Below are 19908 nucleotides of genomic sequence, written 5' to 3'. Positions count from 1 at the left end.
ATCTATGGAGCCTGGAGCTCGTCAGGTTCATTTGCGTCATTTTTAAAACCTTTTTTTTTCGTAAGAACATCCTAAGAAGTTTAAAGAAGAGCAGATCCTGTCAGAGGGGACACACAACAGTAGGTCAGTGTGCCTGGTTCATAATTCTTCATCCTGATGGTAGATGTCCTTTAAGTACTCTGCCATACGGTTCTGGAATATCAATGCTTCATAGTTTGGAGATGACCACAGATGTTACCATGTAACTGTACTGTATAGCAGTGGTCTTTAACTGCCAGGGCCTGGCCCATAACCGGGCCAAGGAACCCCCTGGTCCCGGGCCGCGGTTCGGCGGTTGAAGACTGCTGGATTATGACACTTGGAAAAAAAATTAAATCGATACTCACCTCCTGTGCTCCTCTTCATCCGTGAATCCGTGGACATGTCATTAGTGAGGCGGGGCTTCCGCTGGATATGTCATTAGTGAGGAGGGTCTTCTGCTAGACAGGTTATAATTGAGGAGGGTCTTCTGCTGGACATGTTATAATTGAGGAGGGTCTTCTGCTGGACATGTTATAATTGAGGAGGGTCTTCTGCTGGACATGTTTTTAGTAAGGTGGGGCACTGCTTTGACATGTTATTGATGAGGGAGGTTGCTGCTAGACATTTTATCAGTGAGGGGAGGCTGCAGGACATTTTTATTTAAGAGTAGCAGCTGCATTTCCCAACTTAGGCCTATACTCCAGGCCAAGTTTTTCCATTTTTTTGGTGGTAAAATTAGGTACCTCCATTTACACTCAGATCGGCTTTTTTCCTTGCAGTGAAAAGCCCAAAGACAAGGGGACACTATAGGTGTGTGGTGGTTGCTATAGAAAAGGGGGTATTATAACATCCCTTCTTCTGTAGCCGTTTTTCTTATTAAGACATTAAAAGGGGGCCACAGAGAAAGGGGCAGTATAGAGGGGGGGGGGGGGTTACAGAAAAAAGGGCAACTGCAGGAAAGGTGGCATTTTAGACCAGGGCCTGCAGGAAATGGCAGATTATATGGGTTGGGGTTAGATATGGGCTATTTGTGGGGCACATCATTGTATTTTCTAGGGAGCATGGTAAAATGGTTACTTAGTTCCTAGTAAAAAAAATTTGCGTGTAGCCGGTCCCCAGATACAATAAGGTTGGGGAACACTGCTGTGTAGCACACGAGAATAAAATAGTGCAATTCCTTACCACTTGCTACAATATTGAAATACTCTCTGCTAGAAGCAACTTTATGGCAGGACAAAGTCCCAATAGATCCTGATGAAGACCTGTAGAGATGTGGCGTACCGTTACATAGAGCTTGTGCCCATGGCAGTGCCATGTCACACTAGATAGAAAATCTCTGAAACCATGTTGCAACATACAACAAATTTCACGTAGACCGCCATCGAGTTGCACACAGACACTCCCTTGTATCAACACACAGTCTACTATCTGACCATGTTATACATATAGCGGCCATATAGGAATCCAAGACGGGAAAATGAAGTCATTCTCTGGGCGGCACGGTGGCTGAGTGAGTAGCACATCTGCCTTGCAGCACTGGGGTCCTGGGTTCGAATCCCACCCAGGTCAACATCTGCAAAGAGTTTGTATGTTCTCTCCGTGTTTGCGTGGGTTTCCTCCGGGTACTCCGGTTTCCTCCCACACTTCAAAACATACTGTTAGGTTGTTTAGATTGTGAGCCCCTTGGGGACAGGGACCAATTTGACATGCTTGTGCAGCGCTGCGTAATCTGTGTGCGCTATATAAATAAAGAATTATTATTATTATCACTTGCACTGGATATCTCCAAAAGAACCAAAGTGAAACAAAGACTCAGTATTTCCCTATAGAGCTGTTCTACGGAGTTGTAGTAGGTCCGTGGCCATGGCGGTGCCATGCCCATAAACGCAAAGTACTGTTTTATATTTTATATAACTTTCTAGGATTCTCTATTGATCTAAAAAAAAATTGATTCAGATTTATTTTTCACACATTTATTGATAAAGAGCTCATTTTTCATTAACTTCTCAGCCACTAGGTGGCGGTAAAAATCCAACAAATACATAGACCAGAATTTGTGAGACTGTAATTCCGTCTTTGGAATTTATGGACAATTATTCTCCCATTGTAACTATCTTGGGTGACCCAGATATAGTCATAGGGTTAATTGCCATGCTGTGGTGTAAACAGTGATCGGGGGAGTTAGCAAAGTAGCATCATTATTGTAGAGTAGGAGGTAGTTTGGTACCAATAATTGCGTAAACTATCACCAAAATAAGAAGACCAAGTGAATTCAGCTCTATACATGGACAATGGGTCTGGAGTATTGTCACCCACCAAAAAGTTCCAAATATATCAAAGAGATTTATGTGCATTATGTTTTTCATTGCCTTTTTCATGAAGACACATTATTTCAAAAAGGTGAGGATAAAAATGGACATTTCCTTTAAGAAAAGTTACCCCTTTAATGCTATATAGAATATTATAAACAGGGAACACCTCGATTGATCCCTACAATAAGGCATGTCTGATTATGTTGGAAGGGAAGGGGGGGGGGGGTGACTATTGTGGAGGCAGCCATATTGGTTCCCTCCCTGCGGTAGAACCTTTTCTCTAAGGAGCCATTAGTCAATAGTCACAGGTGCCTGCCCCACCCCCGTAACACCATGAAAAGAATGCATTTAGAAAGTGAGACATTCCAGGGTTGTAGTAACACTTGGGGCTTTCCAAAGGGAAAACAAAAAACACTGCCGCCCCTCCACCCCCCACACACCTCCCAACACAGTGTGATGTCATGGGATCAACTTACAATACAAATCAACCAGTGCGTCAGTCATCACATGTATAGAGGGAATTTGTTACTGTATGACAAAAGGTATTTTAGTACCAATGGCTCAGGATGGGTTAAAGGGGACTTTTCAACACCATCCCCCACCCCAACTCATTGCGTCATTTATTGGATATTGTTCCACTGATTCTGGAATTTTCTCTCGTCCTAAACCCTGCTGTCAAATGGGCGGAGTCAGGCTGCCTCTTCCAGTCCAGGACCACCCATCTGGCAATAGAGAGCCTAAATAGAATAATTTCAGGGTAATAACAGTACCAAATATGCTAATTATGGCCACCTACTGTCAGATGGGTGGTTAAGGGCTGGATAATATACAGATTAGTCTGGCTCCTACCCTCTGTCAACAGTAATGAAAAAATTATGAGAACGGTGAGGACTAGGGTGAAAATTCCAATGGTGATGGTATTCAGATGAGAGACAGCTACTAAAGGTTGAAAAAAATGGATTTGATGGAGGTGGTGAAAAGTCCCCTTTAAATAAAAGACAGCTCCTGTTAAGTCAGACTCTCTATTCTAGTCCCATTTACTGAAGGGCCAGCCCCAGAGGAAGGGCCAGCCCCAGAGGAAGGGCCAGCCCCAGAGGAAGGGCCAGCCCCAGAGGAAGGGCCAGCCCCAGAGGAAGGGCCAGCCCCAGAGGAAGGGCCAGCCCCAGAGGAAGGGCCAGCCCCAGAGGAAGGGCCAGCCCCAGAGGAAGGGCCAGCCCCAGAGGAAGGGCCAGCCCCAGAGGATTTCCTGTCTATCAAGAGGGACCAAAATGTAGAGAGACCTGGGAAGCATCATATGAAGAGGGAAACAATGGATGAAGTGAGTGTTGCTTCATTCATTTGACCTATATTAAGCAAGTTGTGATCTTTCCTCTGCTGAACCAGCCCTATACTATCCCACTTCCCTTTCCATATTCCTTCCGCAAAGGCCTAACCCTATGTAACTCTGCAGAAGGTGGCACGGCTTCTCTATACCCAGTAATAAAGGGAAATGAGCCTCTCTCCTCCCCCTTAGCAGCACCCTGGAATGTCTCAATGCTACGTATTCCCCTCATGGGCGGGGCTATTCCCTTGGAAGGTGGAACAGTGACCAGTTTAATACTCACCTATCTTTTATTGAGAAAACTGAATACACACAAGGATTGTCCAATAAAACAGATCTTAGAGATACATAATCTAGTTTCAGTTTGATTTGGGGGGGCTTTGCTTGGTTAAGCATGGGCGGGGCTTAAGTCATCTAGCAATCTGTGGCTATAATGTTGAGTTATATGCAAATAAGGAAGATTGTTTAACAATTTTATCTTTTCTCTGATATCCAAATAGCAGAACACATAATGTGGGGCTCACTGGAGGAGTCTCCCCAGAACATAAATTTTAAATATAGTAACAGGAAATGACCAAAACAGATGAGTAACATCCTATTTACCCTCTTGTTCTCCTCCACACGGTGACAAGGCTGGGATTTCCCCGACTTTTCCCAGAAACGCCCTTGGGGCCGAGGCATTGTCCTGGGTACCAGCATCTTCTGAAGATTTAAAGGGGTTCACCTTAGGTTTAGGGGGCACCACTGGAGCAAACTTTTTGGGCTGGTTGTAAAAAGATGGTGTAGAAATGTTGATGGTGAAAGAAGAGGTCATCCTGGTGGCGGGGGCGGCGGGGTCCATCTTGAAGTCTTTAATAAGAAAAAAGGGGGGGGGGGACGTTAAAATTATACACACATAATCATACACATAAGTAGAGATGTAGCAGAGCTGAGACGGTCACCAAGTCGTTTCTCCGAGTACAAGATGAGAACATTATCATATCTTGCATTTGGTTTAAATGACAAACTCAGCTCTGCTACGTCTCTGTGATTTTTCCGCTTTGTATGGAACAAAACCCATTTTTACAGAGCCAGAGGCAATCCGGGTCCCCATAGGCATTCGTCATCTGCAGCTCGGCTTGTATTAACCCCTTCACTGATCCAGAATATTCGACAAAGGAAATTCTGAATTCTGCCCTGCAATCCCCCTCACCATCACCACCACCATAAACAATATGGCTGCCAAAGCATAGTAAAGGTTAAAAAAAATAGCAGTAAAGTGTAATCTAACTCGCACTATGACCAAATCCTGCAGAACAGATCCCTGCCAGCTCAAGGTTGAACGCCTTCCTCCGCCTGTCTCGCTCTGCGTCTGTCTCTCTTTGTTTCCATGGAAATACTCCCGGGGGTTCCTGCACCGCTCAGCATTATAAGCATGGCCGCCATCATGGAGGGAGAGACCGAGAGTAGGGTGCAGGATGGAAATTGGGGGGGACACAGCATAGGGGTGCAATGATGCCTGTGAATGGGGGTGTTAACCCCAGCGTATTAACTAATGAATAAGGTTGTACTGGTTTAACATTGAGTAGAAGGTGACGTGTAAAACAAGGTTGCAGTGAGTAAAGTGAAGGTCAGAAGTACAAGGTGAGACTGCACTGACTTAGCATTGAGTATTGTAATAGGGAAAGTACAGCAGCAAAACACTGAACGAGTACAAGGACTAGACGCCGAGACGTGGGTGCACGGACTATGAGCGCATGGGCGAGATGCGGGTGCACGGACCATGAGCGCATGGGCGAGATGCGGGTGCACGGACCATGAGCGCATGGGCGAGATGCGGGTGCACGGACCATGAGCGCATGGGCGAGATGCGGGTGCACGGACCATGAGCGCAAGGGCGAGATGCGGGTGCACGGACCATGAGCGCAAGGGCGAGATGCGGGTGCACGGACCATGAGCGCAAGGGCGAGACGTGGCGGCACGGACCATGAGCGCAAGGGCGAGACGTGGGGGCATGGACCATGAGCGCAAGGGCGAGACGTGGGGGCATGGACCATGAGCGCAAGGGCGAGACGTGGGGGCATGGACCATGAGCGCAAGGGCGAGACGTGGGGGCATGGACCATGAGCGCAAGGGCGAGACGTGGGGGCATGGACCATGAGCGCAAGGGCGAGACGTGGGGGCATGGACCATGAGCGCAAGGGCGAGACGTGGGGGCATGGACCATGAGCGCAAGGGCGAGACGTGGGGGCATGGACCATGAGCGCAAGGGCGAGACGTGGGGGCATGGACCATGAGCGCAAGGGCGAGACGTGGGGGCATGGACCATGAGCGCAAGGGCGAGATGTGGGGGCATGGACCATGAGCGCAAGGGCGAGATGTGGGGGCATGGACCATGAGCGCAAGGGCGAGATGTGGGGGCATGGACCATGAGCGCAAGGGCGAGATGTGGGGGCATGGACCATGAGCGCAAGGGCGAGATGTGGGGGCATGGACCATGAGCGCAAGGGCGAGATGTGGGGGCACGGACCATGAGCGCAAGGGCGAGACGAGAGGGCACGGACTATGAGCGCAAGGGCAAGACGTGGGGGCACGGACTATAAGCACAAAGGCGTGACGTAGGGGCACGGACTATGAACGCAGGGGCGAGATGTAGGGGCACGGACTATGAGCACAAGGCGTGACGTAGGGGCACGGACTATGAGTGCAAGGGCAAGGCGTAGGTGCACGGACTATGAGTGCAAGGGCAAGACGTGGGTGCACGGACTATGAGTGCAAGGGCAAGACGTGGGTGCACGGACTATGAGTGCAAGGGCAAGACGTGGGTGCACGGACTATGAGTGCAAGGGCAAGACGTGGGTGCACGGACTATGAGTGCAAGGGCAAGACGTGGGTGCACGGACTATGAGTGCAAGGGCAAGACGTGGGTGCACGGACTATGAGTGCAAGGGCAAGGCGTAGGTGCACGGACTATGAGTGCAAGGGCAAGATGTGGGTGCACGGACTATGAGTGCAAGGGCAAGACGTGAATGTACGGACCATGAGCGCAAGTTGACTAAGTTGGGAGAATGGTGCTAGGAAAACAAAGTACAGATGCATAGACAGATTGAGAAGGATAAGAGGTTGGCGCAGTGACTACTAGCAGTGGGAAGTTAGACTATGTACACTATGTGTAGGCGGTTAGATATGTGACAACTAATTGGAGTAATATGTTGGGGCATTAATATGACTAGAGGGTAAGATCTGACTTCCTATGAGAAGACAGAAGTAACGCTGGTGCACAAACTATACGTAGAAAGGCAAGATGTGACCACTAAGGGTGATGCCACACGTCACGTTTTCAGACCGACTTAAAGCATGCGGTTTTCAATGTTTACCATGTGTTTGGCTTTAATCTGTTTCACAGCTGCCTACACTTCTAGAAATGAAGATAAACAGGTTTAAAGCAGCCAGAAACAGATGCATTTTAAAAACGGACCGAAAACGGCAACGTGTGGCATCACCCTCAGAGTAGAGGACAGGAACTGCCATCACTATAAGTAAAGGGTAATATGAGGGGTAAGAGGCCATGAGTAGAGGGTAAGATATGGTTGTAATCCTAAAGAAAATCTCACATTTTACCAAAATGTAATCAAAGTCCATCCAAGTGGCGACTATTACTTTCCTTACCATTTCTACCGCACAGAAATGATCATACGAAAAATAACACACACTAGGACTGTTACACAGGATCAGCACGGGGAGGACGGCTGTGGCCCCCTGAAATCTGGGGGTGCTGGTAACTACAGACAATGAGAGTCCACAGCGCTGGGAGCAGGAATGTCCATGACATAGGGGGTCCTGCAGCTGGGATTGAGAGGTTACAAAGTTTATGGCCTGCAGGTCAGGGATGAGGTAACCATCAGAGCTGAGGTCTTCAGGGCAGGGATGAGGTAACTGGGGGGAGGCCTTGTCCTCTCAGGATGGGGAAGGATGAGGTGAGTGAGCAATGTCTCAGGATTGCAGGGAGAGGAGGAGAGGGACTGCCCCCTGGACCCCCACCCCCTTCCCCAGCTGGGAGTCATTAACTAACATTACACTGCTGGGCTGGGGGTGAGAGAGAGACAGCATGTTAAAGAGACAGTCCTGCAGAGTGATAAGCCATGGGCTACAAGAGACCCCCAGTTCTGTGCACTATGGGAGATCGATGCTACTATAGTGACCTGTAATGTTAGTCCATGTACAGTGACTTAAAAGAGACTGCTGTGACCAGGAGTGTTAGACAACATTGAGACAGCTCAGTACACATACTACTATGGGTTTAAGAGTGTAATGGACTTAAAGAGACATGAATACTGTAGAGAGTCCCAATACTGTGCACAATGCTGGACAGTCTCACAGAGAGAGGTCCAACAGTGTCCAGTAAGAGACAGTTTTGTACAGAGGGCCTGAGGTGTTAGAGAGCCTAATATAGACAGCTTACTATGCATTTTAAGAGACTGCAAAGCACTCTAAACTTGCACAGATGGAGAGACAGATGTTTACACTGTGCATAATGAACATGAGAAGAGAGACAGCCCTGCAACATATCCAAAGGCAGGGGGGGAAAAAAGAGACAGTGTGCTTTACAATAGACAGTGACCATCAGAGTGGGAAGTGAGTCCATTGTAGGGTGTGGATCCACAGGGGAGAAGACAGCAGGTCAGCTCATTGTACAGCAGAAGAGACGGTATTTACAAATACAATGAAAAACAATGTAACACAGGAAGAAGATACAATGTATCACAATGTATCAGAGAGCTCCGGCAATGTGGCTAAGAGACAGCCTCGAACAATAGACCTAGACAAAGGCTGTGAGAGGACAGATAAGAGAGACAGGCTGCAGCCACATCTGTGCTCCAGTGGTAAAGAGACATCTCCAGGAGGAGACAGCTGGCACATAGCACCCCTAGGGCCCCAGCGGTGGCCCCTACACCCCCAGCAGCACTCTACATACCACTGCAGCCCAGAGACAGTCACACAAGGGGACAGACTGGGTGTCTATCCCCACAACACACACTCAATGCCTCTTACCTCTGAATAGCAGAGACTGACTGCCAACACAGAGTGAGAGACAGCCAGAGACCGCCTGAGACTGCCCAGGGGGAGTGGAAAGGGCGAGGCCAGGAGATGACTGGGAGTGTGTCACACTATGGGTATGTGCAATGTGCTCACTCTCAAGGTGTCTGTGCTCTCTCATCATTCCGAGTGGATGGCTGTCTACCTGAGCCTGACTGTCTCTTAGTGCATGCATGTACATTGGCTGTCTACCTGAGCCTGACTGTCTCTTAGTGCATGTATGCATGTATGTTGGCTGTCTACCTGAGCCTGACTGTCTCTTAGTGCATGCATGTATCCTGGCTGTCTATCTGAGCCTTACTGTCTCTTAGTGCATGCATGTATACTGGCTGTCTACCTGAGCCTGACTGTCTCTTAGTGCATGCATGTATACTGGCTGTCTACCTGAGCCTGACTGTCTCTTAGTGCATGCATGTATACTGGCTGTCTACCTGAGCCTGACTGTCTCTTAGTGCATGCATGTATCCTGGCTGTCTACCTGAGCCTGACTGTCTCTTAGTGCATGCATGTATACTGGCTGTCTACCTGAGCCTGACTGTCTCTTAGTCCATGCATGTATATTGGCTGTCTACCTGAGCCTGACTGTCTCTCAGTGCATGCATGTATATAGGCTGTCTACCTGAGCTTGACTGTCTCTTAGTGCATGCATATATTTTGGCTGTCTACATGATCCTGACTGTCTTAGTGCATGCATGTATATTGGCTGTCTACATGAGCCTGACTGTCTCTTAGTGCATGTATGCATGTATGTTGGCTGTCTACCTGTGCCTGACTGTCTCTTAGTGCATGTATGTTGGCTGTCTACCTGAGCCTGACTGTCTCTTAGTGCATGTATGTTGGCTGTCTACCTGAGCCTGACTGTCTCTTAGTGCATGTATGTTGGCTGTCTACCTGAGCCTGACTGTCTCTTAGTGCATGTATGTTGGCTGTCTACCTGAGCCTGACTGTCTCTTAGTGCATGTATGTTGGCTGTCTACCTGAGCCTGACTGTCTCTTAGTGCATGTATGTTGGCTGTCTACCTGAGCCTGACTGTCTCTTAGTGCATGTATGTTGGCTGTCCACCTGAGCCTGACTGTCTCTTAATGCATGTATGTTGGCTGTCTACCTGAGCCTGACTGTCTCTTAATGCATGTATTTTGGCTGTCTACCTGAGCCTGACTGTCTCTTAATGCATGTACGCATGTATGTTGGCTGTCTACCTGAGCCTGACTGTCTCTTAATGCATGTATGCATGTATTTTGGCTGTCTACCTGAGCCTGACTATCTCTCTTAATGCATGTATGCATGTATTTTGGCTGTCTACCTGAGCCTGCAACCCATTACTGATGGATTCTCACCTCTACCATCTAAAGAAGGGAGCGGTCACGTCCAAAAAAGGCATCATTATTTGACATAATAACCTTTTTTAGTTCCAATTTTATCATGATCAGAAGAAATATAATCTGATTAGGGCTAATGAAATTTCTCTTCAGTTTAAATTCTCTTAATATGAAGAACTGGCTCATCCGGTCCTGAAATGCGTCAGTAACCTTTCTCTTTCAACTCCTTAATCTGAAAGGACCAGTCCAATCCTGAAACATGTTATTATAGATCTTGATTCTATTTGTTCATTATTACTTTCTCTTATTCTGTAGACGGAAAGCAGACTCTTCCCAAAACGCGCTGGGATGCAGAGATTGAAGCTTTCTTTCTAAAATCTAAAAATGGAATTTCTTTAGTCCTGAAATGTGTTATGAGACGTAATGGATTCTCTAGTTATTAAACACTTAATTTATCAACTTCGATACAAGACTTTTTATTTTTTACTCAAACTGTTCAGAATGGATCAGCCTGGTCCTAAAACGCGTTCCTAATGAAAATTATTAAGTATTTATATCTTACTCTTCTTTAATCTGAAGAAGTGTCCATCGATCCGGCAATGCATTAATACGATAGAACTTCAACCTTTCCTTTCAGTTTTACCCTAATGTGCAGATTGTGTCAGTTCTGGACTGAAATGCGTCAATACTGGAATTAAGTATTTGTTTCTATTTTACCTCCTCTCAATCTTAAGTAGAGACCAGTTCAGTTCCGAAATGCGTTACAATTAGAGATAAACCTTTTTTTTTAAATCTAATTGGGTTGGTTCAGATCCAAAAGAACTTTAAGAGTGGTTTATATGGAGTTTTGTATTTCCCATGCTATTACTCTGAAGGAGGTCAGTGTCATCTTGCAAAGCGTGAGTAATGCTTCAGATAATCCCTAAATTACTCCGGTTATTGAACTTCTTTCCTCACTCTGCATGGAAGCGACTAATGTGCTCCACGATGTGTTAAAACGAAGAGCACAGTTCAGACCTGAAACGCGTTTCTGGAGCTTATAGCTTTTCTTGAAACTGCATGCCTAGTTCTGAAATGTGTTATATTGCCTTTTTATGTCTCTCTGCAAAGAAGAAGCAAGTGTGATCCCTAAACATGCGTCTACTGGATATAAGTAATATCTTATTTTGTTTTGAGCGTTCCGTAATCTGAAAGGATACTACAGTCCTGAAATGTCTCACTTTATAGATATATTGGAGCAAATCTATTTACTTTACCTTTTTAATCTGGAATAGTTCAGTCCAGTCCAAAAACGCATTTCTTTAAATGTCTCAAAAAATGTGAAGAAGCCTGAAACGCGTTACTATTAAAGACATTGAGTATTGGTCCAGATCCAAAATGCACTTTCACTCTAAATAATATAGTATTTGAGTTCTGAAATGCGTTTGGTTTTAGATATTTTGAGCATTTTTCCAGTTTTATCCTCTTAAAGGGGTTTTTCCACTAACAAAAGTTAGGCCCCATCCACGAGCCCTATTCATGGGACCCCAACAGATCACGAAAACAAGGGGTACGATGAGGTCCCACGTACCTCCGTCAGACCTCTCGTTGCTCCGTCAGACTAATGGATCAGGCGGTCGTGCATAATCAATATGGAGCTGACGGAAATTGCCAAACGATTCCAAACTTTTTTGGAAACTTTTCTTACTCAGAAGGTGCAAGTCTAGTCCTGAAATGCATTTCAATTCATTGACACTTCCCTAATCTGAAAAAGAGGTTCTTTTAGTTGTGAAACGCGTTGTTACTGGAGAAACAATACTGGAAAGTGCTTGTCTAGTCCCAAATCAGCTATAATGAACCTTTGTTTCATCTGAAGAGACCAGTTGAGCCTTAAAACGCGTCAGTTTTGGAAATATTGACTCATTTCTGAATTAAAAGGTGACCGTCTTGTCCTGAAATGCGTTGTTATAAAAAATATACCGATTTTAAGCCTTGTATGTGGCTTTTACCATCACTTTCACCTATAATGTTGGAAAATGCATTCTCACAACATTTTATAACTGCGTGTTTTGCCTACTGGGACCTGCACGCTCCTTCCTGTGTATGACTCACATTCCACAGCAGACGGTGTTGGAATGTTCCGTGTATCCGGGGTGCAGTGTGTCAATAGTCACTTCTAGAACTGCACACAATGTATAGATAAAATGTATCAAGGTGTAACCCGTGCCTTCTCTTTATTTATGATTCTATCCCAAATATTGACAAAGTTTGCAGATTTAGTCCTGACTAGAGCAGATGACGTTGCTGACGCTTTGTGACTGTCTCTTTTGTGCTGATGTTTCCTTGCAGTCTCCTGGACGTCTCATGGTGACCTCACTCCGACAGTTCTCCATGCCCATAAAAGGAACAAACCCAAAACCAGGAAATAAGGAGCGGACCTGCCAGGAGCCCCCTCCCCTGACACATGTAAGTATAGCCTGCCCCCTCCCTGGTGATCACACATTCCTGGGTCATGCACCAGTACACCCCCCCTCCTCTATTACTGGAACCAGTACAACCTCTTATGTACACACTACATTGTGTCACACACTCCGCTGCTGTACATGCTCATTACAAGCTGCCACCCCGGGAATCCACATGTACTCTGCCCTTATGCCATCGCTTTGTCTGCTCCAGGGAAAGCTGGGTGACAACCAACATGGCTGCTGTTATACCTCCAGCAGTGATCATCACCCTCCCACTGGTGACCTATAGTACACTGCACTTATATAGAAGGATGAGGCAATACATACTAATTCCTACTCATTCTCTCTGTTACTGGGAAAGCTGGGTGACGATCACCATGGCAAACCCTGTCTCCTCCAGCTTTATGACTTTTAAACTGCAAATTTTCCACTTGTACCTATTCCCTGCTGCAGCTTTAAAGGTTTGTATTTCAGAGATTCTGTAAAGCTGGGTGGCTAGGCACAGGGAACCTGTCAGCAGGTGGGACCATACAGACTGCATCCAGTGTTAGGTATTGTCCCTGGAGAGATACCGCTGTGTATGTTGTTAGTAGCAGCAGGGCTGTGATATATGGCTTTATATTTCAGCATTGTAATTTCTCCAAGTGAACTGGGGACTAATTCTCACACTGCTGTGCTCTGTGCTGTCTGCAACAAACAGTGTTGGGTATTGTCCCTGGAGAGCAGTGTAATCTTAACTTTGTGTATGTTGTTAGTGGCAGCAGGACTGTGAAATATAGATTTTTATCTGGGGGTTATAATTTCTGGGAATGTGTCCTAACACTGCTGTGCTCTCTGCAGCCAATGTTATATATTGTTCCTGGGGGATATGTGTAACCAAACCATTGTGTATGTTGTTAGTAGCAGCAGGACTATGAAATATGAATTTATCTTTTTGGATTTTAGCTTATCCAAGTGCACTGTGGGCATATCCTCACACTGCTGTGCTCTTAGCTGCTCTCTGCAGACAGTGTTATGTATTGTTGCAGTCTGTGTAATCACATCTTTGTATATGTTGTGTATATTCCAGAATTGCACTGGTAACATGCCTTAACACTGATGTGCTCATGGCCTTGAGTTGCTGCAACGTCCAATTTCTGTTGTGAGTTTTGTAGGAGTAAACTTCAATACAGGGAGTACAGAGCACAGCAGTGTGAGGTGAGGACAAGCCTGCAGTGCACTTAAAAAACCTACAATCCCGAAATATAAATCCATATTTTACAGTCCTGCTGCTACTAACAACAGGTCTCATTACACAGCTCTCCAGGGACAATACACACACTGGCTGCGGTAAGTATAGAGCACAGCAGTGTGAGGACAAGCTCCCCCCGCCCCCAGTGCACTTGAAGAAGTTTCAATCCTGGAATATAAATCCATATATCACAGTTCTGCTGCTACTAACATACACAAAGGTCTGATTACACATCTCTCCAGGGACAATACATAACACTGGCTGCAGAGAGCACAGCAGTGTGAGGACACACTCCCAGTGCATGTGGAGGAGCTACAATCCTGGAGTATAAATCCATCAATGACATTCCTCCAGGAACAATGCATAACGCTGTATACGGTTTGTATGGTGAATGAGATAATGAGTAATGGAGACATCTTCGGGGGAGACCTCCACTCCTGGGACCCTTTGTGTGGTGCCCCTGAGGCATGACTGTGCTGCTGCCTCACACAATGGGTCCGATAATCTCCTGATATCCAGCGTGTAGCCGGACCCTCCTATAGACATAATAATGAGTAACCCGCCACCCGCCCTGCACTTCCGATCTTCCTAGAATTCCATGGCAGGGATACTGCCGGCTACACAGATACATGACGCGCTGCTGACGTGTCCCGTCTTGTGGTGACACAGAGATCACGTCGTGAGACAAGGCAGCACGTATGTGCCAAAAACAGCATGTCATACAGTGCTAGGGATAATCTCCTCTAGCGGGGACACGCGGGTGCGAAAAACAGTGGATGAAAGTGTTGGTGCACATATGAGAGCGTGTAAATATCTGATGTAGACTGCACATGTGCCTGTATGTACATCTGGTAGACCACGTGTGCCTGTATGTACATCTGGTAGACCACGTGTGCCTGTATGTCTGTTTGGTGGACCACGTGTGCCTGTATGTCTGTCTGGTAGACCACATGTGCCCGTATGTATGTCTGGTAGACCACATGTGCCTGTATGTATGTCTGGTGGACCACGTGTGCCTGTATGTATGTCTGGTGGACCACGTGTGCCCGTATGTACATCTGGTAGACCACGTGTGCCCGTATGTACATCTGGTAGACCACGTGTGCCTGTATGTACGTCTGGTGGACCATGTGTGCCCGTATGTACGTCTGGTGGACCACGTGTGCCTGTATGTACATCTGGTAGACCACGTGTGCCTGTATGTATGTCTGGTAGACCATGTGTGCCCGTATGTACATCTGGTAGACCATGTGTGCCCGTATGTACATCTAGTAGACCACGTGTGCCTGTATGTATGTCTGTAGACCACGTGTGCCTGTATGTATGTCTGGTAGACCACATGTGCCCGTATGTGTGTCTGTTAGACCACTTGTGCCTGTATGTACGTCTGGTAGACCACGTGTGCCCGTATGTACATCTAGTAGACCACGTGTGCCTGTATGTATGTCTGTAGACCACGTGTGCCTGTATGTATGTCTGGTAGACCACATGTGCCCGTATGTGTGTCTGGTAGACCACTTGTGCCCGTATGTGTGTCTGGTAGACCACTTGTGCCCGTATGTACATCTAGTAGACCACGTGTGCCTGTATGTATGTCTGTAGACCACGTGTGCCTGTATGTATGTCTGTCTGGTAGACCACGTGTGCCTGTATGTATGTCTGGTAGACCACGTGTGCCCGTATGTGTGTCTGGTAGACCACTTGTGCCCGTATGTACATCTGGTAGACCACGTGTGCCCGTATGTACGTCTGGTGGACCACTTGTGCCCGTATGTACGGCCGGTAGACCACGTGTGCCCGTATGTACGTCTGGTGGACCACGTGTGCCCGTATGTACATCTGGTGGACCACGTGTGCCCGTATGTACGTCTGGTGGACCACGTGTGCCCGTATGTACGTCTGGTGGACCACGTGTGCCCGTATGTACATCTGGTGGACCACGTGTGCCCGTATGTACGTCTGGTGGACCACGTGTGAACGTATGTACGTCTGGTAGACCACGTGTGCCCGTATGTACGTCTGGTAGACCACGTGTGCCTGTATGTACGTTTGTGTGTGTACATTGTGTATGTGCAGTATATGGGGCTTATTTACTAAGGGTCGCGGATCGCACTTTTGTCGGACTGTTCACCGTTTTCGGGATTTGTGCAGCTTTGACAGTTTTTTTTTTAAAAGGGATTGTGCTGGGAATGTGTTGCACGCATCGGATTTTGGCGCAGCTGCGCTGCTTTCATGTGACAGAAATCAGGGGGCATGCTGACGAGCCGACTGATTCGGTCTGAGAACGAGATTTAAGATTTAAATTGTGTCGCAAGATCAAGCTTTTACATGCACCAGGAAGAAGAAGGTGAACTCCGGGGACCTGAGCGGGGAAGTGACACATGCAGGATATCGGGTGCACGATGTTAGTGAATCGCGGCGCAGGGCATTATACATGGATAATGCACTTCCTGTGAACTCTGCAGGACCGGGGAAAGTAAATGAGTCCCATTGGGGCAGATTTACTTACCCAGTCCTGTCGCAATCCCGCTGTCCGTTGTGCGCCACAATCCGATCGTGCGGCAAAAACCCAGAGCAATTTGGCGCAAAAAGGAAATATTCGGGAAACCCGACAGAATCGCGGTCCGCGGACCCTTAGTGTTTGAGCCCAATGTGTTTGTATGTTGCATGTGTGTAGTATATGGGTAGCATGTGTACATACTTCATATACATTGCATGTTGTGTATACATGTTGTGTATGAGTCTGTTCTGTGCAGGTTGTATGTATAATGACCCCTGACCCCAGTGGGTGCCCACTCTCCATGGCACATAGGCCAGCGCCTCTATTCCTGGCAGGGTCTGCTGTGCCTTGTAGTCCCCCTGCTGCTGGCACCCCCCATTACTCTCCTGCATATCATATCCCAATTTTACATCTGTCCGCCTTCTCCTCTTCCACCCACAGCCGTTTTCTTCCTTCCCTGCAGCTCTTTCCATGTGGGAGCCTCCCCCCACCCACACACAGCTGTGCGCTTTCTGACAGACCCCCCGCTTTCCTTCTGCTGACAACCCCCCGCTTCTTCACTTAGGACTGACACAGTGATTATCATGAGTGCGGCTATGCCAGGCCCGTGCCCCCTGCCCTGTGCCCACCCTCATAGTCATAGCCAAATCTTCAGTCAAAATCTATTTGGAATGCAACCAGATCCTGGGAAAGCTGGGTGACAACTGAAACCTCTCTCACAATTTCGCAATACATCCCGATTCTTAGACAGTTTTCAGGATCCTAGAAAAGTTGAGTATTCTCTCTCCGTGAACTCTCTATTGCCAGCCACATTGTTGTCACTCAGCTTTCCAGGAAACCTGAACGTCTCATAACTGTGTCATAACTCTTGCTCACTCTGTGTAACTAGTCAGATTTTACCTTCAGGGGCCTAGGAAAGTTTGGTGTCCTATGACAGCTCTATGTGCAGCCATTTTGGTTAATACCCAGCTTTCCCTGAAGGTTAAAACTACCTAGATATGTGGCAATTTTTCCATTAAATATGTGACAATCTTCTTCCCTCTGAGAGCTTGATTGGCAGCCATATTGTCTGTCACCCATCTTTCCCAGAATCCAGAACATCACATAGACCTTATTGCTCCATGATATCTTTCACTGTGTGTACCTGGGCGGGTTTGAGTTTCAGGGGCCTAGCAAGGATGAGTATACTTAGCTGTGATAATAGCTAAAATGGTTGATACCCAGCTTTCTCAGAAAACTGAATGTCACCTAGATGTTATTGCTCAGTAATATAACTCCTGCTAACTTATCAATGCATTCATTAGACAGGTTTGACTTTCAGAGGCCTAGAAAAGATTGGTTATTTGTTGATCCAGCTTTACCTGAACCCTGAATAAATCTGTCTGTACAGTTCCATTATATTCCTTGTTTCCTTATTCATGATCATTGGGTAATCAGGAAATTAGTAAAACTGTGTGCCCTCTCCTGTAAGAGCTGTGTTGGCAGCCACCTTGTCACCCAGCTTTCCCAGAAACCTGAAAGTCAAATCTGCCTAGATATGGAATTATATACATGCTGTTCAGATGCCTGGGAAAATTGGGTAACAACAATTTCAGCTGTATCAGTGTAGTCACCCAGCTTTTTCAGGGGCAGACAGGAAACAGTTGAATGGAAAGATGATTTATTATATTTACACCATTTACAGCTGTTTCGGGTCTAAACCGATCCTGATCCGTAATTTCCACAATAAGTAGTCCTCTAAGGTTGTGCCAGGGAGTGGGCAGATAACACTGGGCTGCCGATTCCTCTGTGCCATAAATCAGGGTTATTTTATATCTGGGAAAGCTGGGTGACACGCTATGTGACTGCTGTTACAGGACCCCTGTTCTTAAAGGGAAATCCACATGTTTTTGAAGCTAGGAAAGTGTTGCCCTACACAAGGGCCTGGGAAAGCTGGGTGTTAGCAAATATGGCTGCCATGACAGGGCCATCTAATTTCCAAGGATTATTCTAATATGTGTTTACAATTGTATCCTTCCTAGACAATGCTCTGTGAGCTAAATACATCAGAAGCAGCTGTACTCCATGTTAGATTGCTACAGTGTTTCACTCTGGAGTCCAGGTCGTTGTGCTCACAGAGCATTGTCTAGACTGGATACAGTTGTCTCCACTTTACAGCAGAATACTATGTATAGGGTTTTCACCTTATGGATATTATTGTATCCAGTCTAGACAATGCTCTGTGAGCTAAACAACCTGGACTAGACTGGTACTGATGCATTGTAGCAAACTGCAGGAATATTCAGCTTCTGTTTGTGTCATGGTCTAGACAGAGATTGCAGTTAGAAGTGGAGACTATGCTCTGTGAGTCCAGGCTGTTGAGCTAAAGAGCGTTGTCTAGACTGGATACAATGTAACAGACTTGGGTTCTTTGAGCCCACCAGATATACTTATATTCGGCTCCCACCCATCATTATCCCTTATGAAATAGACCCCTGTAATCTCCAAATGAGTTTATCTTTTGTCGTATCTCTGGGTTCCAGTATGAGGATGGGCCCACCGGAGGATCCTCGGATTCTATAGTGGGCACGTCCGACACACAGAGATATATTAGTAGCATTTAATTTTTTTTTTTTTAGCCAAGAATATTGTCGTACACTAACAACAAGCAGAGTTCTTAAAGTAGAATGGAACTGACTTTGTGATAGCACATTGTTGGAGGTGAGGTTCCTGATAATAGGGTGTCCAGCCACTGGGAGCAGCACTGAGTCCGTCCCTGTTGTGTCACCTCCTTGTCCTGAACATTCAGCCTGGTGTCATCTGATCCCATCATTGTTCTGTCTCCGGGAGCAGCTGCCAAACATCCTTCCCTGCTGACTTGTGCAAATATCCGGAGACGTCGCAATCCAGGAATTCTTCTCTGATTGATTTTTTGTGATCGTCTATTACAGCGTGCTGTGTCCTGGCTCTTGGGATGGAGTTTTTGGAGACTTAAAGGGATTTTGGGGGACTTTAATATGTATGACCTATGCATAGTCTGCAACCTGTACTCACATAGGGCTCCAACATGGACTGCAGCCTCTGCATTGTACAGAACCATCCACCATTCGAGGTCCTCGGATTGAAGCTCGACCTGTAACCGTGACCAGCGACGCCCTCTAAACCTAGAGGAGAGATGTATCACCAGCATTATTATTACACTGCGGGATGTCTGCATTGTAATAATATCACGTTATGGATGATACATGGTACAGGGTCAGGAGGGGCTGGGATGTCTGCATTGTAATAATATCACGTTATGGATGATACATGGTACAGGGTCAGGAGGGGCCAGGATGTCTGCAGTGTAATAATATCACGTTATGGATGATACATGGTACAGGGTCAGGAGGGGCCGGGATGTCTGCAGTGTAATAATATCACATGTTATGGATGATATATGGTACAGGGTCAGGAGGAGCTGGGATGTCTGCAGTGTAATAATATCACATGTTATGGATGATGCATGGTACATGGTCAGGAGGGGCTGGGATGTCTTCAGTGTAATAATATCACATGTTATGGATGATACATGGTACAGGGTCAGGAGGGGCTGGGATGTCTTCAGTGTAATAATATCACATGTTATGGATGATACATGGTACAGGGTCAGGAGGGCCGGGATGTCTGCAGTGTAATAATATCATATGTTATGGATGATACAT

General features: G+C 46.6%; 1 protein-coding gene and 2 long non-coding RNA genes across 4 annotated transcripts in view; 2 read left to right on the top strand and 1 right to left on the bottom strand.

Moving 5' to 3' along the window:
• Positions 1-8866, bottom strand: part of ZYX (zyxin) — a 20782-nt gene extending 11916 nt beyond the window's left edge. The window contains exons 1-2 of one of the 2 annotated variants that reach the window (XM_072130933.1): positions 8686-8866; positions 4258-4503 (exon numbers count right to left, since the gene is read on the bottom strand). In XM_072130933.1, the coding sequence (XP_071987034.1) occupies positions 4258-4503; positions 8686-8854 (415 nt within the window). In that variant the 5' untranslated portion in view covers positions 8855-8866. Of the gene's footprint in view, positions 1-4257; positions 4504-7302; positions 7592-8685 lie in introns of those variants that run through there. The other variant, XM_072130934.1, reaches the window with a different exon arrangement.
• Positions 1-19908, top strand: part of LOC140106014 (uncharacterized) — a 340407-nt gene that overhangs the window by 140481 nt on the left and 180018 nt on the right. The window lies entirely within an intron of this gene.
• LOC140106478 (uncharacterized) lies at positions 7840-19908 on the top strand. Its single transcript, XR_011850790.1, has 3 exons — positions 7840-8807; positions 12379-12495; positions 18844-19908. It is a non-coding gene; the product is annotated as an uncharacterized lncRNA (long non-coding RNA).

This window comes from Engystomops pustulosus, chromosome 11 (assembly GCF_040894005.1).
Source record: "Engystomops pustulosus chromosome 11, aEngPut4.maternal, whole genome shotgun sequence".
NCBI lineage: Eukaryota > Metazoa > Chordata > Amphibia > Anura > Leptodactylidae > Engystomops > Engystomops pustulosus.
The sequence above is the reverse complement of the archived record's forward strand: the minus strand, read 5'-3'. Positions and strand labels throughout refer to the sequence as shown.